This window comes from Zootoca vivipara, chromosome 11 (genome assembly GCF_965207765.1).
Source record: "Zootoca vivipara chromosome 11, rZooViv2.hap1.1, whole genome shotgun sequence".
NCBI classification, from domain to species: domain Eukaryota; kingdom Metazoa; phylum Chordata; class Lepidosauria; order Squamata; family Lacertidae; genus Zootoca; species Zootoca vivipara.
The window spans coordinates 13,262,481-13,275,487 of NC_142594.1; the positions used below are offsets into that span (position 1 = coordinate 13,262,481).

A 13,007-nucleotide genomic window follows, 5' to 3' on the forward strand; every position below is an offset into this window, starting at 1 on the left:
TGTTTTGCTCCTATATTCTTGGCTGGTGTCTTTGTTTGGCAATCCAGGTGAGCCCAAGGATTTTCATATAACCTTACCTTCCAAGTCCCGGACTGCAGAATCCGGGACCGGCAGCCGTGTGACACCGGAAGTTGCGTCGACGTAACTTCCGGTGTCGCTTTGCCCTTCTATTGGCACCAAAAATGGCCACCACCGACACCGGAAGTCGCGTCTATGCACTTCTGGACATGCGTAGATGCGACTTTTGAAGCCGGCGGCAGCCATTTTTGGTGCCCATAGAAGGGCAAAGCGAAACCGGAAGTTATGTCTCCTTTTTCTTTTAATTTACAGACGATAGATTTCTTTACATGTGGAAAAATCACCTACAGATAACAGAAACCAGGACGCTGTGAGTGGAGAACATGACTACCTCCAGTTGTTGCTAGATTACAACTCCCTGACCTTTGGCCATCCCTGACTCATTGAAGCCGATGAGAATAGGAATCCGGCAAAATCTGTAGGATCTCAGATTTCCTAACCGTGCATTACTTTATTTTTGTGTATGTATGCGAATTTGCTGGGAAACTGATAGGTGTCAAACCACCAAGTTTGATACTGGAAGGCAACACGTAAGGAGATAGCTAATCTAGTGCCCACACCTCTAAAATAACCCATATTTTATTTCCATTCATTCCGACTGATAATGAAAAAGAGCTCAGATTTTCATCACTCTTACCTTTATTCCTTCATGTCCTGGTTCACCATATCCGACTGCACCACCATCGCCCTAAAGCAAAGTTACATTACATCAGTATTTCGTTTCCATTTCCATCTACCTTTTTGGGGGGCACAAAGGTCTTCTTTGTGTTAATAGTCGCAAAACCGGAAGAAGGTTTTGGCAAATCTAAACAAACAGAGGACTACAACATGCATTTCTCCTCCTATTTTCCATAAATTCTTTTCATTTATTCCTATAGTAAGATGAGTTCAATTAATACTTCTCCTGATAAATTCATCTGCACCAGGTTTTTTTTTTTTTTAACAAAAACCCATGTTCAAGACTGGAATTATTATTATTATTATTATTATTATTATTATTATTATTATTAAATTAAATTAAATTTATATACATATTATATATTATATAAAATTTTATCTCCAAAGATCTCAGGAAGGTTCACAAGATAAAAAATACAGGATAAAAATTCACAGGAGTGTAAATAAAATAATAACATGCAAACCCTTATTCCCCGGCGTCCTGGTGGACCTCTCTCCCCTTTTATCCCGGGGTCGCCAGGCTCTCCCTGTTAAATGAATACAAAATTGATACTGTTATAGGATCTGGAACGGGATGCCTGTCCTCTCAGAATCCCTTGCAGTCTCATGAGTTTAAATTTGTAAAACAGGCATCTGGTGAGGACCTCCACCCCAATAATACCAAAGCCGTTCCCAAAATACTTCCTTCCCTCACTAAATTGCCCTAACCTGGTCTGAATAGAGACACTGGATTCTTATCTCATTATACATGATAAAGCTATTTCTAGCCATCTCACCCCTTGCTTTTTCCTGTAAGACCAATTGCCGTCGTTAACAGTCGTCCACAGGTTTACCACACCTATCAGCCGATCACCCATTCCCACCACCCTTCTGAGCAACACCCCTCCCCACCCTCTCACAATATATAAGGGTCTGGTGACTTCTGTTTCAGTGTACAGTGGTACCTCGACTTACGAATTTAATGTGTTCCGAACGCACATTCGTAAGTCGAAAAAAATTGTAAGTCGAATCCCATAGGAATGCATTGGGAGAAAAAATTCGTAAGTCTATCTAAAAATTCGTAAGTAGAAAAAATCCTATCTAAACAGCATCCAAGATGGCGGGCGGAGCTCCATTCGTAAGTAGAAACATTCGTAAGTAGAGTTATTCGTAAGTAGAGGTACCACTGTATCTGAAGAAGTGTGCATGCACACGAAAGCTCATACCAATGACAAACTTAGTCGGTCTCTAAGGTGCTACTGGAAGGTATTTTTTAAAATTTTTGCCCTAACCTGTTAAGTATCTCCTTTGTTATGTAAGCGAGGGACAATCTATTGCCACAGAAACTAATTCCTGAGGACAGTTTTAGGAGGTGAGAGTCAGTATGACCTGACTGGAAGTGATGTGATCAAGTAGTCTCTCTGCCTGAAAGAGCTTTTGGAGCCACACACAATCAGAGAGAGAGGCTGGGTTTTAGATTTAGGAAGCTAACAGCTTTTGGGGAACTGGCTGTATTCCCTTAGACATCTAATCGGTGAATTTCAGACATCTTTTGGAGTTACATCCCCGCTTATGCCCTGCCTCTAAAGGTAAAGGTAAAGGGGCCCCTGACCATCAGGTCCAGTCGTGTCCGACTCTGGGGTTGCGGCGCTCATCTCGCTCTATAGGCCGAGGGAGCCGGCGTTTGTCCACAGACAGCTTCCGGGTCATGTGGCCAGCATGACAAAGCCGCTTCTGGCGAACCAGAGCAGCACACGGAAATGCCGTTTACCTTCCCGCCGGAGCAGTCCCTATTTATCTACTTGCACTTTGATGTGCTTTCGATCTGCTAGGTTGGCAGAAGCTGGAACCGAGCAACGGGAGCTCACCCCGTTGCAGGGATTCGAACCGCCGACCTGATCAGCAAGCTCTAGACCCTGTGCATTAACCCACAGCGCCACCTGGGTCCCAAGATGCCCTGCCTCTATAGACGTGTAAACAGTGCTTTTTTCCTGGGGGGACGCAGGGGGACGCATACCCCTAAACACTTTGTGAATCTAAGTTTGGCCTCATTGAGGGGCAGTATTTCAATATGAGTAGGAAAATGAGAGCACCCCTAAACATTTTTAAAGGAAAAAAGCACTGTGTGTAAATAAAGCCATATATCACAAAAATGCCACAAGCCTCCAGCGACCTGGGAGTTTTACACTGCTCAGGGAACTGGGGCGAATGGAGATTAATTTCAGTGTCAGCAAAGAGGTCACAACATACGGCAGCTGTGATCAAAATTGCCACAACCTGCTGAAAACTCAAAACAGGCAACACAGATAAATTTAATGTCCATGCAGTTTAAATCAGATCAGTAAGGCAAACCAAATATTTACTGTGTGTGAAAACAAGAACCATTGCCATTTCCCCCCTCCATATCTGAATGAACAGGAAACCTCTCATTCAGTCGGGGGTGTGTGTGTGAATTTGCCTATCTGGGTGTCATGCAATTAACACATTTGGGGGAAAAAACTTCTGATCAATTCCAGAGCATTTCTACTTGGTGGAATTAAAAGGCAACATGTGAACTGAAACAGGCCCAGGAGCCCACATGTGAATATATTTAAAAGGAATTTGCAAACAATTTTTATAACCAAAAGTATGGATGCTCCTGTGGAGCAATTGCATGGATATGATAAAAGTTTGCCACATCCATCCCCTGGCTGTCTAAATTCCAACACGGTAATATAACCTTTACATCTGGACAGCTTTTTTTTTACCAAGTACAGTGGTCCCTTGGTTCTCAAACGTAATCTGTTCCGGAAGTCCGTTCCATAACCAAAGCGTTCCAAAACCAAGGCTCGCTTTCGCATAGAAAGTAATGCAAAACAAATTAACCCGTTCCAGACTTTTAAAAACAACCCCTAAAACAGCAATTTAACATGAATTTTACTATCTAACGAGACCATTGATCCATAAAATGAAAGCAATAATCAATGTACTGTACTATAAAATAAAATAAAATAAGACAGTATTGTAAATGATAAAAATAAAAATGAAATAAAAATTCTTACCTGTACTGATGATAGTCATTGTTTGGATGGGGGGGGGGGCTTTTATCCATTTCCACAGTCACACAATCAATCAATCAATAAGTAGCTGAACTGGGTTCCACACAGTCACAAAAACAAATGAACTGAAAAAGCCTCAAAAACAAAAGCGCACAATAAATAGCAAAAACAAAAGCGCCAAACTTCATCCATTCCGGAAGTCCGTTTGACTTCCAAAATGTTCGAAAACCAAGGCACAGCTTCTGATTGGTACAGGTGCCCTGGAACAATAGCTGACAGACCCATCGGATGTTCGGTTTCCGAAAAACATTCAAAAACCGGGACACTTACTTCTGGAATTTTGGCGTTTGAGAACCAAGGTACCACTGTAAAAAGCACCCGCTGGATTCTTTGAAACGTACCTGATTGCCTTTGGTTCCCCAGCTCCCAGGAATGCCTGGTGGACCTGCCACTCCCAGGTAACCCTGAAACAAAAGATAAAACGGGGCAAAACTATGCATATGGGTAAATTATTACTCGGCATAGCATTTTTCTTTTAATGTACCACCATCCAGGCCTGCCCATGAGGCAGACTGAAGCAGCTGCCTTGGGCAGCGGGATCCCGAGGGCTGGTCCCCCTATGGATCCTCCGGAGGGCGGAGGGGGAGGCTGGCTGTCACACACTCAGATTGTGAGTGGACGTCAACTGGATCAGCCCACACCAGTGGTGGTGGTGGGGTCACTCCCTGAGGTCCTGCAACTTCCTTTTGACCCCCAGCCAGTGGGCTGGAGGGAGGGGACATCAGCCAGCAGTGGGCTGCCCAGTATAAGGATATTTGACACAATGCCACACCTACCTCCATGATTAACGTCATCAAAGTTGGGGTTGTGTTTTACCAGGTCTTTGGCTTTGCGCTTGCACCCCTGTGCCTCAGGGACAAACTAAGGTTGTAGGGGATGTTTTGCCGCAGTTAATATGGAATCTGTTTTACTGATTGACCCTGGACTTTATTTCACATTGTGATAGATAGATAGATAGATAGATAGATAGATAGATAGATAGATAGATAGATAGATAGATAGATAGATGATAGATAGATGATAGATAGATAGATAGATAGATAGATAGATAGATAGATAGATAGATAGATAGATAGAGATAGATGATAGCAGAGTTTTTTTCTTTAAAAAATGTTTAGGGGTACTCTCATTTTGACTCCAGAAAATCACCATTTTATAGTTCAATTCGGGGGAAATAAATACAGTAAATGGACAAAAGCACAAAGATTCACAAATGCTTTGGGGTATGTGTAGCCCTGAATCCCCCTCAGAAAAAAGCACTGGATGATAGGATTTAAGCTGATTTGAGATTTAAAAAACAAAACAAAATAAAGTGTTTACATACAGGAAACCCTTTGTTTCCTTGATTTCCTTTCATTCCCTTCACGCCCTGGATTCCTCTCACACCCTAGAAACAAATTTGACAAAAACAGAAAATTGAATATGAACAAATCATGTTTTCAGCACAGGATCTCTCAATATCCCGCAGAAATGAGCCTGAATATTTTTAACGTTGACCTGTGGACCTTTAAATCCTTGCTGTCCAGGAAAACCGCTAGGACCACGGGGGCCTTGTCTCCCCTGTAGCAAACAAAAGCAAGAAAAGACCAGACTTAACATCTCCATTCATGAAGAAATAAGTTTAATTAGAGACCAAATTGGTCAAGATGACAAAAGATAAATAATCAGGTCTCACTTTTCTTAATTTTTTCTGTAAATGACAGTGCTACGAGTTCCATTATTACAAGGCATTCATACAAGGCTGGAGATGTACTGTCTCACAAATTTTGGACATGCCCTAAACTCAGAAAATATTGGGTCCTCAGTGAATGAAATGGAAATGATTGGTTATGAATAACCTATGGATCCTCTAGTTTGCTGACCCCTGGTGTTGCGCAACGAATGGCACCCAAGCTTCAAAACATCACTGTTGCAGCTACAGCTCTCTGGAAACAATTACCAGCCAAAATTAGACCAGTGCCTTGCATGGCAATGTTTAGGCTCCTACTGAAGACATTTTTTGTTTTTAAATAGGCTTTCTTAGGGTGGCATTGTGGGTTAAACCACTGAGCCTAGGGCTTGCCGATCAGAAGGTCAGCGGTTCGAATCCCTGCAACGGGGTGAGCTCCTGTTGCTCGGTCCCAGCTCCTGCCCACCTAGCAGTTCGAAAGCACATCAAAGTGCAAGTAGATAAATCGGTACCGCTACAGCGGGAAGGTAAACGGCATTTCCATGTGCTGCTCTGGTTCGCCAGAAGCGGCTTTGTCATGTTGGTGACATGACCCAGAAGCTATACGCCGGCTCCCTCGGCCAATAAGACGAGATGAGCGCCGCAACCCCAGAGTCGGCCGCGACTGGACCTAATGGTCAGGGGTCCCTTTACCTTTAGGCTTTATTTGAGGGGTAACCCAGTCATTTATGGAATATCTTTTTTTTTTAAATATATTTTATTAATTTTTCCAATTAAAACCAATTATATCACATTCATTATTTCAAATTATACACATATATATCAATCAAACCGAATGTTATGCCAAATCATCTAAAAAAATTTTTTAGGGTTCCCATGCTTCAAGAAATTGGGGATTCCTCGCAACCGTCCACTGTCGTCTTTTTTCTAAAGTTCAAATCGTCTCTCCAAATCCATAATAATCCAGATCTTTCCCTTTACAGTCACATAGATGTTTTCCTCTTTCAACCGATTATTTCCCAGCTGCTGAGATAAATGTCAAACAAAGTTTCACAAATGTTCTTTCTCCTGTGTGAGTTAATCAGTCCAGCCCCCCCATAAATCTTCTTGGTCCGGAGCGTCCCTATTGCGTCGGCTCTCAACACGAAGCAGCGCCATCTTAAAAAAACTCAAATCACTTTCGTTTTCACTCATAACCATGTAGATTAAACGATCATTATAAAATTTACAGCTTTTCCAGGCCGAAGAACCAGATCTCACACCATGCATTGACTCTTGGTAAATTAATGGTTCTCCTTGCCCTATAGCTGAACTTAGCTTCAGGTCGCTGCTCCAATTCAAAGTGCGTCACAACTCATAAATCCTCCGAACGCGTCCAGGCACTCCTTCCGTCCAACTAGAGGGGGGCTTTTCTCATCAGCAACTCCTCATCTTCAAAGAATATGCTCAATAACAACGTTTATAAAGTTCAACTCACACAGTCTTTTGCTTCTCTTTCACTCCAAACAAGCCAGGACATCGCATCTGGGAAGGTACGAAGTAACTCATATGAAAAAAAATAAATAAACAAAAGACTCGCTTCCCTTATCGCTCTGTCCCCATCAATCCTTCTTCCAGATGAAATACAGCCTTTAACTCCTCACCTTCAGCAGCATAGATTTCTCGGCAGTAAACAGCGCTTCTGCCCCTCCTTCTGAAGTATGTCCATAGATTTAAGCCTAATTATCTTCTTTAATCATGGAAATCCCCGCCATGCAGATTAGCGTCCGGGAGTCCTGGCCGTCGTAAGGGCTTGAGCCCAAGCTCCCCCCACTCCATAAACAGTCGGAGTGGGTCTGGGGGCATCGCGGACCAGCGGCCCCTCTCCGTAACCCCCGGAGAGGGCAGGGGGTTGCCATTTACTCCCCTAGCAACCGCCAAATTCCTTACGAAGGTCAGAGGGATGGAAAACAGGTCCGCCATTCCTGCAGGCGGAAACCGGAACCGTCATTTATGGAATATCAATTTTACATCTGATGAAATTGTTGTTTATAGAGTTTGTATGGATGGGTTTTTTTTTTTTAAAAAAAATTGTTTTAGAGATTCCTCAATTGGTTTTTATTATTCTTCGAGCTTGTGTTTCTGTGTTTTATTCTGTTTTTACTGTGTACACCACTGGCAATTGATTCCAGAGAGCTGGAGCTCCTCTAGCTTGCTTATCAGAAGAGAGAAATCCACAAAAACAATCTGAACGAGGTTTGCAACGCAGGGCTCCATTTGCCCCAATGGACCAACCTGCACTATTATACCTTCTTGTAATATATTTTACAGTTATATATAAAACTGTGCAGGGAACACCACTGTGTATAACCCTTCATGGCTTTTGTGGACATTGCAGGAACTCCCTTTTGCCTAAATTACACCAAGGCCAGAGTTTTCCTTGTAAGACAATCTAATATATTGTGGTCATGTTAAAACAGCAGTTCTATAAATATATATATATATACAGTGGTACCTCGACTTACAAATTTAATGCGTTCCGAACGCACATTCGTAAGTCGAAAAAAAAGTGCAAGTTGAATCCCATAGGAATGCATTGGGAGAAAAAATTCGTAAGTTGAAGCAACCCTATCTAAAAATTCGTAAGTCGACAAAATCCTATCTAAACCACATCTAAGATGGCGGACAGAGCTCTGTTCGTAAGTAGAAACATTTGTAAGTAGAGTTATTCGTAAGTAGAGGTACCACTGTAAATAAAATACACACATACCTGGGGGCCAGGCTGGCCTCTTCGGCCTTGATGTCCCTATGACAAGATAATTGCAATAAGTTAAACATTTCTATTTAGATCTCACCTTAACTAGCCTATGTCCACTTGGATGTAAGTACCATTGAGTTTAAAAGGGCTTACTCTTACGGAGAGATGCATAGCTCTAGGATGCTGTGTGACAAAACCACATTTAATAAAGATACCACAGTCTCCACTGTCCTTCATTCAGAAGAAGTAAAACCCCTGGGATCTCACACTGCTTGGAGATTGGAGTGGCACCAATTAACAACCAGGCGGCCCCATTTTAAACCATCTGAACCTTCCAAAGACTTTTTGAAGGAAGCTTCTAACAGAACTAATCTCAGCCATTCAGCAGTCAATTTACCAAGCCATGAATGCAATGGTGAAACCCCCTGCTCCCCCAACAGAAGATGCATCCTATTGATTTCAGTGTCCAGACTCTGCCACGGATCTGGATCCACAAGAACTCTTTTCTCTGCCTCAAGACATTGCCCAGAATCAAGCGGCAAAGATTTAGAGAAAGGGGGAAAGTCTCATGCAAGTGTAATTCCAATACTCTCAAAGGGATTTCTATTTGTGAAAGAGGGAGCTTAGGGTTCTCTGCCTATTGCTGGGAGTAGACCCAGTGATAGGACTCTCACACAGTTGCTGTCTGCCTTGCATTACCACCGTGAAGTTCTTTACGCAGGGAAAACAATGCCAGCATCATCTTTCTTTGGTTCTTACTCTGGTTCCTTTCAAGCCGGGCAATCCTGTGGGGCCCCTTGGTCCCCTCTCACCCTGAAAGCAAAACATTTGAATTTAAATTCAGGTTGCAACATCTTTATGAGCATAAGACCCCTGCACTATGAGGCCAAAGGCCCATCTAGTCAGGGTCCTGTTCTCACAATAGCAACCAGATGTCTACAGAAGATAGCCCACATAGGAAAATTCATCTTCTCAAACTCATAGCACGACACCTGACCAGGTGTTGGCAAGTAGGATAAAATAGGTTTCATTGTGCTATTCACGCTGCACTCGTCTCTTTACAGAAACTAGAAACGGAAGCTTTGGGTATGAGGTGACATTGTTACGGGCTGCTGGCACATTTTAGAAAAAGTTAAGCATTAATCTGCACAAAAGGTTTCAGTAACTATCCTGCAGCCCTGCCCCATCCCCGGGTCACCAGGGTTTTGGTCAGGCAAGACAAATGAGCTAAGGAACTTAGCAGGGCCTGGTCTGGAGTTGGGGCTTCAGGACCCTGGACAGTGCTACAGGTGCTAGCCTGCAGATTCTTGGTATTTATTTGCATATATGCAAATAAATGCCAAGAATCTGCAGTGTATATAAACACACCCACACACCCACACAACCAAACACACCCCCACACACCGTAATTTTCCGTGTATAAGACTAGGTATTTTTTTACTTAAAAATAATGTTAAAAGGGGGGTAGTCTTACACACAGGGGCAATCTCCCTCCATTTTCTTAATTTTGAGTCCCCCCAAATAGGGGGTGCCTTATACATGGGGGGGTTATACACGGAAACACACACACACACACACACACACACACACACACACACACTGCATAGAACACTAATGTCTCACAGCAAATGTAATTGATCCGTAGAAAACACAACCTGGAAAAAGAGACAATGCTTGCACTTTTGTAAACTAAGAAAATCCTTAATAAAAATTATTGTTAAGAAAAATCCCCATAACATCAACCTTAAGGAGAGAGAAAATATATCACAGAGGCAAACAACATTAAAACGAGAAGAAAATTACATTTGTAAAACAAGTACAAAACACATCGCAAAACAGATGACCTTTATATTCTGGCATGAGTTCTTGTTGGGTGAGAGCGCCCAGGGCGGTGTGTGTCCCCCCCCCCCCCAACACAGCATCACCCAGGATTCATCACTCCGGTGTTCCGTCACACTGATGTGACCCATATCCAAGGACATGAGCACATGACTAGCAGAGTCCAAACCTTGAGGTGTAACATCTAACCCTAATTTATTGTAACATAACAAAGAAAACATGGCTTCTCTCTGTGTCTTTCTTCCTCGGAGAAGAACGGAACAGCGTTATACAGAACGGAACAGCGTTATCTCAATTTCCGCCCACAAGACTCCCAACAATCAGTGCTGGAATGTAAACACAGACATGTGACATGTAACAACCCAACATATCTGCAGCACGGGAGGAAGGGAATTTCCCAACATCTTTCCTGCAAGCTAAGGTAGGAGACAGGCTACCTCAGCACCAGCATGAACCAGCTGCAAAGATTTTGCAGTGTAAAACTAAAATGACTTGTGTATATTTAAATAGGTATATAACTGGTAGATCACTTTATGATTGATAAAGCAGAAATCAAAAGGGTTCAAGCTTATATGGAAAAGCAGATGATGATGAGATCTCACCCATATGGCTTTTTTTTTTTACATAAGTAGAAGTATAGCAAGGCACACACAAAACGCTTGGCCAATGTTTCAAATATAGAAATTGATGAACACAGGGTTTCAGCAGCTAATATGCTTATTAGGAAGCATTTAAACACTAAAGTGCTTAGGCAGAACAGCAGAACAGGGCCTGATACAAAGATATTTCAAGGCAGGATGAAGTACTCCTTTTGTGTGGGACAGTAATAGCAAAGGATGAAAGGTTATCACCAAGAGACTGATGGTGAGTTTGGAAACATATCAGAAAAAACCCTAAAAACCAAGTTGGATTGATATAGGGAAAGGGGAGAAAATGATATGGTTGGATAGATACAAGACTTAGAGAGTTGAGTAAGATCTGGAATGGAGACAAAGTTTGTGTGGGAGAGAAGCAAGAAGAACCTGGTCTTAGACATGTGGGAACCTTCTGTTGCTTATTGTTATGTCTGTTATTTCATATTCTATCAGTTCTGCTGGAGCTGTAAAGTAATAAATCCTTAACATCATTTGAAATGGGCTGATCACGGCTTGGTTCAGAAGTGGGAGAGGTGCGGTTGCCATACACATCAACGCTCAGGCATTTATTATACTATATTTCTTTAGAGTTGGACTATAAAGAAGTCTGATCGCCGAAGAATTGATGCTTTTGAATTATGGTGCTGGAGGAGTCTCTTAAGAGTCCCATGGACTGCAAGAAGATCAAACCTATCCATTCTGAAGGAAATCGGCCCTGAGTGCTCACTGGAAGGACAGAACAGATCCTGAAGCTGAGGCTCCAATACTTTGGCCACCTCATGAGAAGAGAAGACTCCCTGGAAAAGACCCTGATGTTGGGAAAGATGGAGGGCACAAGGAGAAGGGGATGACAGAGGACGAGATGGTTGGACAGTGTTCTCGAAGCTACGAACATGAGTTTGACCAAACTGCGGGAGGCAGTGCAAGACAGGAGTGCCTGGCGTGCTCTGGTCCATGGGGTCACGAAGAGTCGGACACGACTAAACGACTAAACAACAACAACAACATTTCTGTAGAAACTACTTTTCACAGGTAAATGATAAACGAGGCATGTAAGGTGGTATTTTACCTCTCTTCCTCTTCCCCCTTCTAAACCTTTTGGTCCTGCTATGCTACTATCTGGTCCAGGAATACCCTAGATGAAAGGGAAAGAAATGTTGCCACATTGTTTGTTTGTTTGTTATGAGAGATGGGTCTCACAAGTTCTTAACCTCTGGTCTATGGACTCATGGGGTCTGTAAATCTCTCTCTCTCTCTCTCTCTCTCTCTCTCTCTCACACACACACACACACACACACACACACACACACACACACACACATCGTTTCCTTGATTTCCTTCCAGCTACCTTGAAGATTGTCTTTGTGGGAGGAAATCTTGGGGCAGGGTTTATAGCTTTGATCAGGTACTCAAGCAATCCATGAGACACACCCCGACAAAGGTGTGCTCAACGGGTATAAACAAAGCTTTGGTTTCAAATTGTGGAGCGAAAAGGAGCCATCTGGTGTCATTGTGATGTCAGGTGGTTGCCAGGGGAGAAATCCTAAGAGAACAATTCCTCTCACAGAATTACAGTTGCCATAATTTCCTGGGAAGGGGGTTAAAACCACTCTGAGAATTGTAGCTCTGTGGGGAGGATGGGGAATTAGTGATCTCCTAACACCAGGCTCTCCAAGTATGCCTATTTTCCATGGATGTCCCTGATTTAAAGAATGTGTCCTGGTTTCTGATATAATAACAATAACAATATTATTATTATTTATACCACGCCCATCTGGTCATCCATTTTGATCCCAAAATGTCCCCCTTTTCCTTAGGAGGTTCCTATTTTCATTGGAGAAATGTTGGAGGGTATGGAATTATCAAAAAACAAACAAACACCAAGCCATCTGAAGGTAATCCTGTATAGGGATGTTTTTTTAAAAAAAAAAATGTTTAAAGTTTTGTTATGTTTTGATATATGTTGGAAGCTGCCCAGAGTGGCTGGGACAACCCAGTCAGATGTGTGGGGTATAAATAGTAAGATCATCATCATGGAACAGGACATCCCTATTTTCATCCGAGAAATGTTGGAGGGTATGCCTAACACCTCTCAGTGCCCTCAGCAAACTACAGTTCCCAGGATTCCCCCAGGAGGGACTGTTTAAGACGATATGGCTCTACCTCAAAATGCAAGCGCCACTAGCCTCTTGCCCCTGCGATTCAAGCAGTAAATATGCAGCAGCCAAATGCAGATATCAGGGCAGTGAGCACAGAGTCATTTCCCTCTCTCTCGCCTCTGGAAATCAAAACTT

At 42.7% G+C, this 13,007-nt stretch overlaps 1 protein-coding gene across 1 annotated transcript in view; it reads right to left on the minus strand.

The window, feature by feature from the left end:
* The window catches only part of LOC118091932 (collagen alpha-6(VI) chain), a 64,045-nt gene that overhangs the window by 20,392 nt on the left and 30,646 nt on the right, over nt 1-13,007 (minus strand). Inside the window, exons 17-24 of the mRNA XM_088654231.1 lie at nt 11,783-11,848; nt 8,999-9,052; nt 8,252-8,287; nt 5,331-5,393; nt 5,158-5,220; nt 4,175-4,237; nt 1,221-1,283; nt 716-766 (exon numbers count right to left, since the gene is read on the minus strand). Coding sequence (XP_088510357.1) covers nt 716-766; nt 1,221-1,283; nt 4,175-4,237; nt 5,158-5,220; nt 5,331-5,393; nt 8,252-8,287; nt 8,999-9,052; nt 11,783-11,848 — 459 coding nt within the window. The remainder of the gene's footprint in view (nt 1-715; nt 767-1,220; nt 1,284-4,174; nt 4,238-5,157; nt 5,221-5,330; nt 5,394-8,251; nt 8,288-8,998; nt 9,053-11,782; nt 11,849-13,007) is intronic.